The sequence below is a fragment of the Prorops nasuta genome, unplaced genomic scaffold, assembly GCF_024137725.1.
Source record: "Prorops nasuta isolate Cenicafe-Biocafe unplaced genomic scaffold, Cenicafe_Pnas_1.2 PNAS00005, whole genome shotgun sequence".
NCBI lineage: Eukaryota > Metazoa > Arthropoda > Insecta > Hymenoptera > Bethylidae > Prorops > Prorops nasuta.
This window is the reverse complement of record NW_027116802.1, coordinates 10865981-10879346: the sequence shown is the minus strand read 5'-3', so window position 1 is coordinate 10879346 and position 13366 is coordinate 10865981. Positions and strand designations below refer to the sequence as shown.

The following is a 13366-nucleotide window of genomic DNA, read 5'->3' as shown; positions in this document are numbered from 1 at the left end:
CTAAATGACTAATCACAGTTCTCAGAAAAGCCAGCGATAAAATGTTTAGTTGAAATTTCCACTAGATGTCGCTAGATGTTTCTTTTTTCTCTCTTTTGTCACGCACGGCTACGCGGGCCACGGCGCGCCAAAATGATTCACCGCCATAGTCATTTGAAGTGATGTTCCAGCTATACAATTGTTAGGAAATCTATTTATTGTTAATCATTTGTTTGTCATAATCCTTCAACAAAAAAAGTTTAGAAAAAAAAACAAATAACAATAACCTAGCAGGTATGCAAGAAAAAACTTTTTTAACCTCTATAGATACTTTATTGTTTAAATCATGTAAAATTGTATAAAACCATATAAAAAGTATAAAGAAATTTCTAATAACTGTTTTAAGTAACTCTATCCACTATAAACTAATATATTAAAATAATTAACAGTATAATTTTTATGTCCGGATATTGTATAATACAACCTGTGAAGAAATTTAGTAGCACAAAAATATTTTCTACAATCACCAGAGTAGATTTATGTAATAAAATGAAGTGGTATATTAGCTCAGATAGAATAATTACATTCAAAATGTACTATTCATTAAGCATTTTTAGGCAGTTGTTATATTTCTATTAATAACGTCAGCAACAATATGTCCCATTTCTTCCTCATGCTTTAAAACAAATGAGTGACTGATTCCTTTTTTACAAAGTTCAGCTTCTACATTAGGGTGATCCTTTTTCATATTCTCATAATAACTAACTGGTGTCCAACCATCGGTAGTACCATAGTACATCCATATCTTATTTGCATTTTGAGATATTAAATCATGATCCATATCCTTTACTCTTGTCATTTCTTCCTTTGCCAATCGAAATACTCTAGTCAGTACATTTGGATTAATTAATGTTAGGACTGCATTGATACTTTTTGCTGGTATGCCAAAAAATATACCATAAAGTCTTACGCAATAATATTGAAGAGAGATTGGCAAAAAGGAGAAGAGCCAAGCAAGGTATAAAAGACAATTAAATATTCTTCTTGCCTGTATTTATATTGGAAATAATTAATCCAATTCTTAAGGAAATTAAACTTTAATTATTTATATACTTACAATACTTGTTAAAAATCGTCCATTAGGGCTTTTAGCCATATGCTCTATTGTGGGAAAAAGCAGATAGCATTTTGCAATTTTATCTCGCACGATTGAATCTTTTAACAAGTTTATACTGAACCAGGCTCCAATGGAATGTCCTATGAGATGAACTTTAGCATTTGCTGGTATATATTTTTTGATAAATTCAGTCTGATAGAAGAAAAAATGATTAAATACGCTGATTGGAATATATAATATAAAATAACTAACCTTGTGCTGTAATTGACCAGTCATATCGTAATAATGTTTGCCTTCACTGTCTCTAGGCATGGCAAGCAAGAGCTCACCAGGAGGTTGTACATGTCCAGCATGTCCAACAATCCAAATTGGAATGTCTTCTGAAATTCTTGACCTTATCGCCTTAAGAAAGCCTTCATAAAATTCTGGAACTCCAGGATTTCCTGGAATAACGAGCACTATATCTTTACTGCCTTCTGGGGCAGTTTCCTCAATCCAACGACCTTCTGCAATAACTTGAGTTTGCACTCCGTTACATTGAATCATAGCCTTCTTCATTTTTATCAATTTTTTGGTAAGGTTAAACGTTCCTTTTATTTATACTAAAAATAATTAACACTAACAGTTACCTTTTAAAACAATAAAACTATTTTTAATTAAATAAATTAATGAGCAATAGAGCTTACAATAATTAAAAACTTTACCAGATGTGCAATCAATTTGTTGTTACACGAGTGTCAGAATCCATGCAAAGCGTCAGAGATAAGCGGTGATTCGCAATAACGTTATGTTTTTTTATTTTAAACTTTAACCATTGTACCTACCGAAAAATTACACTTAATGACGCGGCACATAAAAACGCTTTACGCTCCTTCCTTTCCGTTCCATTACTCTTTGAATAAAATATGCATTATTCTTGCAATAGAAATTTACATTACCGACCGAACGCTATTTCGCTTTCACATTCGTCTATTAATTTTTATTTTTTCTCTTTTACAAGAAACTGATACACAAAACTAAATGAAACTTTGCAAAAACAGAAGCGATATAATCTTTTTTAAATATGTTGATAAATGTTATATCGTGCACACTTGTAGAGCTAAAGAGAACAAATCTTTGTGCGCCGAAATAGCTCAGTTGGGAGAGCGTTAGACTGAAGATCTAAATGTCCCCGGTTCAATCCCGGGTTTCGGCAAATTTTTTTCCATCTGCATTTTCCAGCTCTTTTATAGAAAGGCGTAAAGTCGATTGTTAAAAGTCAGTCTATCAAAGACTTTTTACAAATAACGGCCGAAATAGCTCAGCTGGGAGAGCGTTAGACTGAAGATCTAAATGTCCCCGGTTCAATCCCGGGTTTCGGCAATACATTTTTTAAACTCCTATCAAATTATTATTAATGAATCATTCATTATTTGCGGAAGGTAAAGTTACCCAAGTTAAAGAGAATTTGTGCGCCGAAATAGCTCAGTTGGGAGAGCGTTAGACTGAAGATCTAAATGTCCCCGGTTCAATCCCGGGTTTCGGCAGTCTTTTTTTTTTTTTTTTTTTTTTGAATCTTTCATATGTTTTTTTTAAATTTATTTTACTTTATTAATGTTTCTTTATTATTTATTTAAATTTAATATTTATTTACACCGTATCAATTTTTCAGAAAATGTCCATGATTTATGTACTTGGAGAAATCGAGGAACTGGAAGGAAACAAGTACCACAAAATTCATTAAATGTTCAAACAGGTAATATAATTATATTAATAATTGTTAATAATAAGAACAAAAAATCATGTCGTCAGTAAAAGATATTTTAGTATTAGAAATATAGAATTTTGATAAAATAATGAGATGGGACATAACGTTTTTAGATGTGGAGGACAATGATAGTAGCACGCCATTTTGGTAGCAAATCTTCAGCATCGGCAGAGAAGACGCGGAGTAAGCTGGAAAAGCTGAAGGGAGCGGGAAGACAGAGGTAGGAAGATGGCGGAAGTGTAATTCGAAATATGAAGCTATCCCGTTCCCGCTTCGATTGGAAGTATAAGGAAGTCTCCTTTGCGCCAACGGAGTCCCAATACTCGCTTGGTGTTCCGTGAGTGCGCAGAGCGTGTGCGCGTGATCATCGATGGTGTCGGCCGTGCCGAGTTGGTACTGGGTAGGCGGGCCGGTCGAGGAAGCCAATTCGTGCCGGTTGATATCGCATCACCATCGGCAAAAAGCACGCACCTCATTTCCTAGCATAACCGGAGGGAACTTAGGGTGGTGGCCTCCAATCGTTTCCACGCCCGCCCCCTACGTCATTTCGCTTCACCATCTTTGCGCTTTGTCCCGAACACCCTGTAGTATGTACTACAGTACTATCGCCGTTCCAAAATGCAAAATTCCCTTCAAAACTTTGACCGTCATTGTCATAGATAACGATTAATCAATCGAGCCATGGAGGTAATTATCAGCACCTTAATTTGACATATTAATCCTGTTCCATATGTCAATAACACGATTGCAGATGATTCCCATTGACCATTATTGTCTCTCTAAACTGCCCCTCTATAGCTACGGATTTCGGAGCAGGTAGTTGTTCAAGGTCCAAAGGATCCTTTTATTAGTGTTATGTATACTAACCGCTTAGAAAATTTATTGTATGTAAAATGTATAATCCTAACCAAAGACTTCATTGTGTGTAAATGAAAGATCAGCGATCGACGATATTTCACATTAATTCTATAATGACGATATAAGCGCGGTTTTACTAAATTGGAGAAACCGAAAGCAATACTGACAAGTTGAATGAAAGAAAATGATTTACGAGTGTTTACATTAATTTGTATATTGACAAACAGTGAAACGTGATTCGGGTAAACCGTGCATAGGAAATGAGCATGTTGATTGGTTAGTTGCGGTGAAGAATTTAGAATGATGTGAAAATGATAAAAAAAGAAGGGAAGGTTTTGCGTAGTGAATTTTAGCGTTTAAAAAGAAAGTAGAAACTGAGGGGGGGGGGGGGAGAGAGAGAGAGAGAGAGAGAGATAGAAGGAATCTTGGTGTCGTAAAGTGTAGAAAGCTAAATGGGCGAGGCTGGAAGGTGGAGAGAAGTGAGAGGCGTACCAAAGGGTGTGGCTGCCAGTTGGTTGCTGCCCTGGGAGGCGTTCCAGAGAATGATCTTGGTGGAAGTGGCGGGGGCAATAACGAGGAAACGACCGGGATGCAGTCACAATCCAACCGTCCGACGGTGAGCACGTTGAACCGCGTCGCGTTACCGGCCAAATTTTTCTACCGGAAATATTAACGCCACGCAGTAACTTGCTTAGTGCAAAACCTCATTGACAAGTACCACCCCGATACATCAATTTAAAATAAATTCGCATCTAAAGCGTGAATTTCCTAAGACAGAAGCGAGATTAAAGCCCGATTTTCCAGCTCCGTCGGCAGTGCGTACATACAAAACGAGTTGTAGCTGATAAAATCGTGATGTACACCGAGGTGAGGCTACTCTTCGGCACGAATAAAGGATTAAGATTGTGAAATTTTGTGCAATTTTGTGGAAGAGGCAAGAACAGTGAAGCTTTAAGGCCGGCCGGCGCCCGCATTAAAGGGAATATCTCCAAAGCTGGTAGACTGCTCTGGAACATCCGCGGACTTTAATTTCCTGTTTCAAGCAGTTTCATGATTCTCTTGAAAAATACAGTGATTTTCCCTGTCACAGTATTTTCCGAAGGACGTCTGGCAATTTAAGGAGATGAGAGACTGTTGCAAGCTCTTAATAAAAGTGAAAACATTTGGTGTGCTTTTCACAACAGTCGATAACAACAATCGAAGATGTAGCTTACAATGAGACAAAGGAGCTGGCCGAGCCTTCCTCGGACAACAAGGGAGACTCGCGTGCTTTTTTCTTCCCCCCAATATACTCTACTTTAACACAACAGAAACTCTATTGACAATAACTGACGCGATATTCCTCCTCCGCGATTGTACGGAAAAGTCGCGCTTAAGGAAATAACATCGCCTCTGCTCTTCCCTGCCTGGATTAATATTCTTGTGCAGTGCAAAGCATGAATTACTGCATCTCGTTGTGTACAGTGATAGAAAAGTGATGGTTTCCTTTGAGAACAAAGGATCGTCAGCTGCGAGATTTCAGTGAGCTTTTAATGGATTTGGATTTGGTCTGCAGGAGCAAAATGGAATCTTAAACGTGTCCTTCCTGGAGGTCCTTCGGGATGTTCGAGCCCTAATTGAGGCTACGCGTCCGCCTAGTCTTCACAGTGGAGTTCTGCTTGATTGCTGGTGAGACGATAATATTTCACTTTCATTACAATAAAAAGCAAACATCATCCGTTATTGCCGAGGGTCTATAAAAGCCGGGAAATAAAAGTACGCGTGTTACCTCGACTCCGATTCTACAAAATGATGTACAAGGAATCTATTATATTATAATATCATTGCACAGAGGTTTGAAATTAGTAAAATTGGATTCTTGCCGATAGAAATTAAGATTGAAAAGCGGGAGAGCCCTTCGACGACTTCCGTCGGTAAATTGTCGTCGAGTCGATGAGAGCGTTGTCGAATAAAAGACACCTTTGGGAATCGAAGCGGTGCTTTAACTTAAGAATAAACATTATAGGCACGAGAACGATTGTTGTAATTTGAATTTGTACTCCGTTAGTGTCTACTGGCGAGACGCGTGCTACGTTGTTCCGTCTGCTTTAGCACGGAAATGGACGGAAATCACGAGCCTTTGTGGAATCTTGTAGAAACACCTAGCCCTACCTGCTCGTTTAATCTCTATAGCTTTTGCTGAACGTCAGTATAATTATTCGATAAATATTGAAGAGCGTAGAATCATAAGATTTACAAAATTTAACTTTTTTTTTATTACTTTTCCTCTTATCATCTTCAATTAATAATTTGACATATTTCAAGTGAAATTTACACACGCGTTTCTGTAATGTAAGTATTCTTTAAAAAAATTATTGACTTTACATAACGAGACACAAAATTGTAATCAATGTGCGTTTCTACTCTATAATTTTATTAATTATAATGGTGAATCTCTGATGAAACAACAAGCGTAGTGTTTGAATACAGTCTGCTGTAACTACCACAGATAAAAACAATCTTTTCATTCGTTAGAATTCTATTAACCGGCGAGGGGGCTGGGGACTATAAACAAACTTCGATTCTTGGAAATCCGAAACATTTCATGCCACTCTGTTCGAAAAATTTTACGCGCGTGATCTGATTGAGTAGAAAAACTTTTCATTGAACAATATATCTATTGATATTATTTATAATATAATTTTGTATACAAAGGTGAGTATTTTTACTATTTTTTTTTATAATACACTCTTTAATCGATGTAGCGTGTTGCAGCAACAGCTGAAAAATTATAAAGAAAATTCTTGAATTAATATAGTTTAATAAGTTTTTCGTTTTAAGTCATTTTTTCGCGTAATCCGGATAATATTTATTTTTCCATATTTATAAACAAGATCTCCTCTCGTGTAACTTTCACGTGAAATATCAATGTTCTATTTTGCTTTTGCCCATGAATAGCTCCCTCGCCTTGTCTTTCACGCTTATGCATGCATGTGTAGAAACCGCAAAGGTATGACTGCGTGTGTGTGCGTGCACGAGTACTCGTGTAACAACTCGAAGAACGGGTTATGAAGTTACGAAGGTGTAGTATATGTATATTATTCTGCATGCTAATTGTCTGTTTTTTTTCTCAATAGATCCGGGAATTTCTCAGAAAAAAAAAAATTAAAAACAGTCTTGCCTTACTCGAAGTCCAGCAACAAGACGTGTTTTTTCTTTAATTAATCATTGAGCATAATCGTTAAATAATTAATTACGAAACGTACTATCATCCCTTATATATTTCCCCCTATTACTTCATACCAATACAGTACTCCTTATCAAGCATGCACATCGTTCACAATATAATTAAAACAAATATTTACATAGTCGAAATTTCTAAATTTGCGTAAATAGTGAAATAAATAAATAGTGATCATTATATATATACATTATTATTATACAACAACATAGAGGAAAATATTCATAAAGTAGTAGAGAAAAATGTAACGAGAAGTAAAAAACGAAATTCTCCTGCACGAAAAATAAAAGTATAATGAAGAGGATTGGTAGAAAATAGAGTAAGCGGTGTAATTATAGAATGTGTACAAAAAAGGGTAATTTAAAGGAAGTTGAACGAAGCGTAGTAAAAATGGGCAAAATTCAGGCTTAAACGCTATAAGAGTACCAGCTTGACGAATCTCACGTGTTCGAAAATAAGAAAGCAAGAAAAATAAATGATGTTTGGTATAGCTGCAAGACCGACAAAGTGGAGCATCCAAGTCGAATTTGTGCCGATGACGCACAGAAGGTACACGATCTTCGTTAATTGCACTCTCGCGGGTTGTAATTGGTCCGATAGAGATAGGAGAGGGGATGGAGAAGGATATCGAAGAAAGGAATGATTAGGAAGACGTGGGGATAAATATCATTAACTCGGTAGGAGGAGGTGAATAAATAAATCAGCGCTTCTGATTAGAAAAGAGCATAGGCCGGTGTACAATGATTGGTCGAAATTTCGCAATACAAGGCGCCAGGATTGGTCGACCGGTTCTCTCGTTTCGCACAAAGAACGAAGAGAGGTCCGTTTCGTTCTCTTACATCGGCGCGGCCTCTTCTCTTCCAACTCCGACTCCACTCTTCTACTAGTCACGTCCTGGCCCTCTCGGCCCAGGTATACAGGCGTATAAAAGCCCACACGTACACTCTGTACACAATACCCCCTACAACCTTAACCTCGTACTCACACAAATATCACCTCTATCCTTAAACGTGCAAGACTTCGCATACATTGACATTTTTACTTCTACGTTACCTTCCATTTATTCCCCTCACCCCCCCCCCTCCCCCTCCCCACCCTCTTTCCACTCCTTAACCTCGCTCCTTGTGTATAATACATATGTATATATATACGCACGATAAAATTCTTTACGCGACTGTATTGTGTGTACAGGCAAAATCCTCTTTCGCGCCCATCGGACTGCATTTAGCATTAGAATTAAACAAAGAAAAGTGTTTACGCTGCAGAAAATCAAGCAAAAGTTGTTTGGCTAATATAATTTTGTACACATTATAGATAGGAATGATTGTAGAATATACTTTGAGAAAGCTGTTTATTGTTTTCTCGTACCTATACTATTTTCACCTTCTTCAGCATTTCTCTAATTGTCTTTTTATGAGCTTCGTTGGTTATATATATGTATGTGTGTATACACATATATAAACTGAAGTAAATAATAAATTTCGATCGGAGAAAAACTGTGGAGATGTCACGGCTTTCATTTCCATGCAGACCTGACGTAAGTGTCGTTTCCTGCCTGCTCCCCGTTTGACCCGGACGCAAAACGACTAGCCATTTTTTTACGATCCACTTTGGTCTCTTCACACCCGTCCTTCCTAATATCAAACGACGAAGAGTCCACGCTCATTTTTGACGGTTCTCCAACTCCGAAAGTTTAGCCGTTTTAAGAGTTCCATTCGAGGTTCCCTTTTGTTTCGGGAGTAACCGGAAGCGTCGAGTACAATTTTTTTTCCATCTCGTTTAGGAGGAGGTCGAGTTTTTCCGCCGGTTGCATGGTGCGAGCTGAGAATTTTCCGGCATTGCGTTGGTCTCTTCAGGGTCAAGGCCGGCGACACGCGGGGGCTTAGGATATACGCATTTAGATTCTTGGCATCCGACAAGCCCAGGGCCACCTCGACAAATGTCGCTCCTTGCGACAAGCTCCGTTCTAACTTTTCACTTTCCCTCTTTTTTCTATCCCCCCCACCCCCACCCCCTCTCCCTCCTGCATCTCGAGCCCTAACCTACGACGACCACCTCGCGACGCGCTCGATCCGAAGGCATCCTCCTTGGAGGGAAAAATAAGTTTGACGAGCGTTTTCCGATAGTGGATTAAACGCTGAAAAACTGACTCATTCTTCAGCCTGTTGGCCGTCAATCACCGAAGGAGCAAACTTTCTCTCTCTTCTTCTTTAAGACCCTTTTTCACACAGCGCGATGCGCTTTGCTTCCAGTTGTGATCCGTGGCTATATAGCATATATACACATTATATATCTATCTCCCCCCCCCCCCCCCAACGCACTCTTTCCCCGAAGCGTCGAGCAAAAGAATTCTCTCTCCCTTTTCATCTGGCTTGAACAAATATACCTTAAACTAACCAGCCATTCCCCAATAACGAACCGATTCTCATTTTCCACGAATTCTCTCCTTCGTTTCTCGGACGCCTCCTGTTTCTTATTCCCTTGCTTTGTTTTCGTTTTCCTTTTTTTCCCCGTAATACTGAGGAGCCCTCGGGGAAACATTTCGTGGCACACGAGTGTATTACTAGGTCTTCGAACGCGTCAGAGACTAATAGTCGCCATTTCTATAAACACGAGACAAATGCAAGATTCTTTTATAATATTTACACGAACTTATCGTCTATTTACGTGTTTGGGCGTCGGTGACGCTCAAGCTGTTCTCTTTTTCTTCGTCCTCTTAGGGATCAGTGATTATTTGGTCCTATAGAAAAATAATTAAGATATGTATGTATATATATAATTTTTATTTTCTAATATATAAGAGATAGAAAGGAGGGGGGGGGGGTGATTCCTAGCAACAGCCCGTAATTATTGCCAATGCGCATTTGTCGGCCATATACGTTTCTACTCGGCCTTAATGGAACTTGAAACCTTCGCGTCGTCGGTGGCGTTGGTTGCCTCAATGTCATGCAACAATCGACGTGCAAACACCACTTATCGGGAAATCCCCCTTTCCCCCCATCTCTCCTTACTCCTCGATGGAGATATTTCCGCATTCAATTTTCACAACCGAAATCTCTCGTGGTCGCTCGCATTCATTTCCGGTCCTCTCGTTAATAAGCTTTGAAAGAGAACATCGGGTGGCTCCGAAAGGATTCCAACGGCGAATAAGTGTCGAGTGAATTCGGAGGTGGGAGTGACTGGAGTATGACGTGGTTGGTTTCACGCTCAATTTTCTGCTCAAATTTGTTGTGGCTCTTCGCGCTCATTTTAGCTGAGCAAGTAACGTGCGAATTTGGTTGGTGGGGGGGGGGGGGGGGAGTTGGATATGACGTAGTAGTTTTAGTTTGGCGTTTAACTTTGAGAGAAAATTTGTCGTGGTGTTCGTATTATATATCTTTCGGTTTGTTTAATACACTCTCGGAAAGAGTGCACTGGATGACTCCGAAAAGGATCTAACGTCTAGTTTGTTAGAAACGAATCCGAAGATTAGGTGTAGGAGTATGACGTGGTGTCTATAATTTTGCGTTCAATTTTCATCGATAATCTCAGTCATTTGCACTGGTTATATTACTAATCGCTGTAAACTTTGAAGGAGAGACTGTGCACGTGGTGCAACATGGAATTCGAAAGCATCGAGAAATTCGGAACAGAATCTCGCGCTGAGTAAGTTATAGCTGAGAATTCCCTGATGAGTGGGGATAACGATGACGTCATTGGTGACGAGCGAGCAAAGACTGGATGACGCTCTGGCCATGGAAACACAATGAAAATCGGCTTAAAGTCGACACTGTCTGAAATGAGTTGAACTATAAAGCTGTGTCCCTATTGAGCCGATCCAAAATATTTGTTCCGTGTGAATAGAGCTTAACGTGGAAGAGTACATTACACAAATTTGTATTTTATTATTTTATAACAATTCCGTGCTAATAAACATTGGATTATGCACTTGCGTGAAGTCCTCTGTCAATTTACAACCATAATAGTGGATTAAAAGTAGTCCATTACTGTCGTTATATATATAATTCTACAATTTTTGTGGAGTGTAGCACACACATTTATAACGAAAGGAGACCTGCTCCGCGTATCTTAAATGTTAAGCGCTTGAAAGGTAGAAAAGAGACTTCGCGAGGTAAAAGTTGTAAAACTAGCTCGGGGATATGACGAAGTTCTGGTTTAACTTGACGAAAATCGAAAAAAATAAAATGAAATCGATGAAGAATATTAGTTACTGTGGACAGAGCTTTAACGTGGTTTTTATCGAAAGGAGTCGCGAGTTCGACTCATTCTAAATATTAAACGGTTGAATGGAGGAAAGAATAATTCTCAACGTAAAACATAGCCGAAGATTACGATCTATTTGTGATGGAGAACGCGAGGAAAATCGAGAAAAAGAAAATCAATTGGGAATGTCGATTCAGTGTGGACAGAGCTTTAACGTGGAAGAATAGCATAGGTTTTTAACGGAAGGAGTCGAGCTCAACGTATCCTGAATGTTAAACGCTCGAATGGTGGAAAAAGAGAGTTCGCGACGCAAAACTATCCCGGGGATAGCACGCAGCAAGCTGCTTGAAAACTTGACGAACATGGAGAAAACTTGGCGAGGCGAGTGTCGTTAACTTCTCACGAAAGTAACTTTGTCCCCCTCGAATTTCCGACCACGTGACAATTTCCCACATCTCGCTGTATCCAAGCAGATTAGCCGATGCTCTAAAGCGAGTTTTTGCCGAAACTCTTCTGCAATTCCGATGACGATTCGTTTTCCAGTAATTCGAGTAATTTGAGATACGAAAATTCCGAAGAGTCCGGAGACTCGCGTGTCGTGTGAGAATTGGCAGGTGTACCTTACTCCCCTATATATATATATATATATATATATATATATATACCGCAGTAACGATAGACTGTTATTATTCGCTCGCAATCAGCTGAAAATTACTAGGATAGTATATATATACGATCTGTGTTAAAATTTATTCTATCGCGACGAGACTGTTTCTTTGCAAATCCGAAGGTTTAGAGAGAAATTTGATAAAACGACGAGTTTAATTGGATAATCCGACATATGGGACACAGTAGGGATAATAAAAGGATTAACTTTTAGGGATGAATGGATAGAAAAGTAAAAGGAATCGATCCTGATTGCCCGAGTCTATAGGACGAGACGTAAAATTACAGCGATGGCGAAGCATTTGATTGGTCAACGGATGAAGGATATCGGCTCATCGTAATTGCGACGATTTCATTGGCTGACCAAAGTCTAAATAGGAAAATTATGGTCATCGGACGAAGCTAGGCTTCTCTTGTTTCTCTTATATATACATATATGTATCAGGAATACACGTGCGAAGGGCGTCGTTCATGAATAACGGTCAAACCGGAAACGAGCGATGAGCCACATTACTCGTTCGGTTCCGTTTTACCACTTTGACTCTGTTCAACTGTTTTATTCCATTTCGCGCGTTTTCGTCGCTTTTCTTTCATTTTTCTATCTTATCGCATTTCGTTCATTCACAACAATTTTACTCGTCCACTTCATCCTCGCCTTCGTTCCGCTCTATTTCGTTATCCAATCCATTCGTTTAATTCCATGGAACTTGTATGTACGTGCACTCCTTATCCGTTCCGTTTCAACTGAAAATCGGGGTTGCTGCAGGGGAGGCAAGAAGGATGGTTCTGAAATGCAAGATGAGATCCTCCGCAGTAGATTGCGATCCGCTGCGCTCACGAGGAGTCGTAGTTGGACCAGCGGCTCTCCTCTCGACACGCTCGTGCTCCCCCCCCCCCCCAGCCTCCCCCAGTCAACCAGAGTCCGAGAAGCCTGGTGGAAAACTGAAGAAATATCAAACTGGTCGATCCCATCTGGATCACGAGTCCTGACGAATTAGCAGGACCCTCGTCCGGGTCCCGCCAACCAATCATCTCTCTCGATCTCGAAAAACCACGAAGCGTCGCTCGGCCACACGAACGATTCCTCCTTGCTTGCCAGCAAATCATGCGTTTTTACGAAATTTGCCGACCGTTTAACGAGGCCCCCAATTGCCACGCTCACCGAACGCCGAGCATCGATCTCTCAATCGGCCCCGACGTTTCGTTTCTCGCTCCACGAGCTAAAAACAGCCCGAGAGAGAGAGAGAGAGAGAGAGAGAGAGGGAGCGAAAGAGAAAGAAATTGGCCGGAGAGAAGGACACGTGTGGCCCAGTGACGGTCACCTCCCCCGCGAAGGTCCTCGAAAGGGCGGGAAAAAAATGGAAGAAAAAGAGTCCATGCTGATAGGCGAGAGAGTGCGTGAGAATGCGCGAATATCCGTGTTACGCGCGTAGGAATGCGCGCGGGCGCGCGTCCGGAGGCGCGCCCGAGTGTGCGCGAGTGTGTACGTGTGTGTGTGTGAGAGAGAGTTAACGCGCGGCTCTCCTCTTTCATCGGCTTTTTCCAGGCCCGGCGAGCACGGAAGAAGCGACTGAAT

General features: G+C 40.0%; 2 protein-coding genes and 3 non-coding genes across 7 annotated transcripts in view; 4 read left to right on the top strand and 1 right to left on the bottom strand.

Moving 5' to 3' along the window:
• Nucleotides 1-289: 289 nt before the first annotated feature.
• sturkopf (lipid droplet associated hydrolase sturkopf) lies at nt 290-1992 on the bottom strand. 3 transcript variants are annotated; one of them, XM_066727086.1, is made up of 4 exons: nt 1801-1992; nt 1349-1725; nt 1097-1288; nt 290-1027 (listed from the first exon to the last, which is right to left on the bottom strand). In XM_066727086.1, exons 2-4 carry the CDS (start codon nt 1652-1654, stop codon nt 593-595), a joined length of 933 nt encoding a protein of 310 aa, XP_066583183.1. In that variant the 5' UTR covers nt 1655-1725; nt 1801-1992; the 3' UTR covers nt 290-592. The 3 variants fall into 3 exon arrangements, with proteins under 3 accessions (XP_066583183.1, XP_066583182.1, XP_066583181.1); XM_066727085.1 differs by having other exon boundaries at nt 1349-1698; XM_066727084.1 differs by having other exon boundaries at nt 291-1027; nt 1349-1698; nt 1783-1992.
• A 226-nt stretch (nt 1993-2218) lies between these two features.
• On the top strand, nt 2219-2291 carry TRNAF-GAA (transfer RNA phenylalanine (anticodon GAA)). The gene has a single exon. It is a non-coding gene; the product is annotated as a tRNA-Phe (tRNA).
• Nucleotides 2292-2385: 94 nt separating this feature from the next.
• On the top strand, nt 2386-2458 carry TRNAF-GAA (transfer RNA phenylalanine (anticodon GAA)). Its single transcript has one exon. It is a non-coding gene; the product is annotated as a tRNA-Phe (tRNA).
• Nucleotides 2459-2549: 91 nt separating this feature from the next.
• Nucleotides 2550-2622, top strand: TRNAF-GAA (transfer RNA phenylalanine (anticodon GAA)). Its single transcript has one exon. It is a non-coding gene; the product is annotated as a tRNA-Phe (tRNA).
• A 1679-nt stretch (nt 2623-4301) lies between these two features.
• wge (winged eye) overlaps nt 4302-13366 on the top strand; it is a 54583-nt gene continuing 45518 nt past the window's right edge. Inside the window, exon 1 of the mRNA XM_066726670.1 lies at nt 4302-5369. The gene's annotated coding sequence lies outside the window, so the exon portion shown is untranslated. The remainder of the gene's footprint in view (nt 5370-13366) is intronic.

Excerpts from the sequence above, each read along its gene's own strand:
- sturkopf (XM_066727086.1), bottom strand. The coding sequence starts at position 1,654 with ATGAAGAAGGCTATGATTCAATGTAACGGAGTGCAAACTCAAGTTATT. Across the intron at positions 1,289-1,348 it reads CTGGTCAATTACAGCACAAG|ACTGAATTTATCAAAAAATA; the intron begins GTTAGTTATTTT and ends TTCTTCTATCAG. Across the intron at positions 1,028-1,096 it reads GACGATTTTTAACAAGTATT|GCAAGAAGAATATTTAATTG; the intron begins GTAAGTATATAA and ends ATATAAATACAG.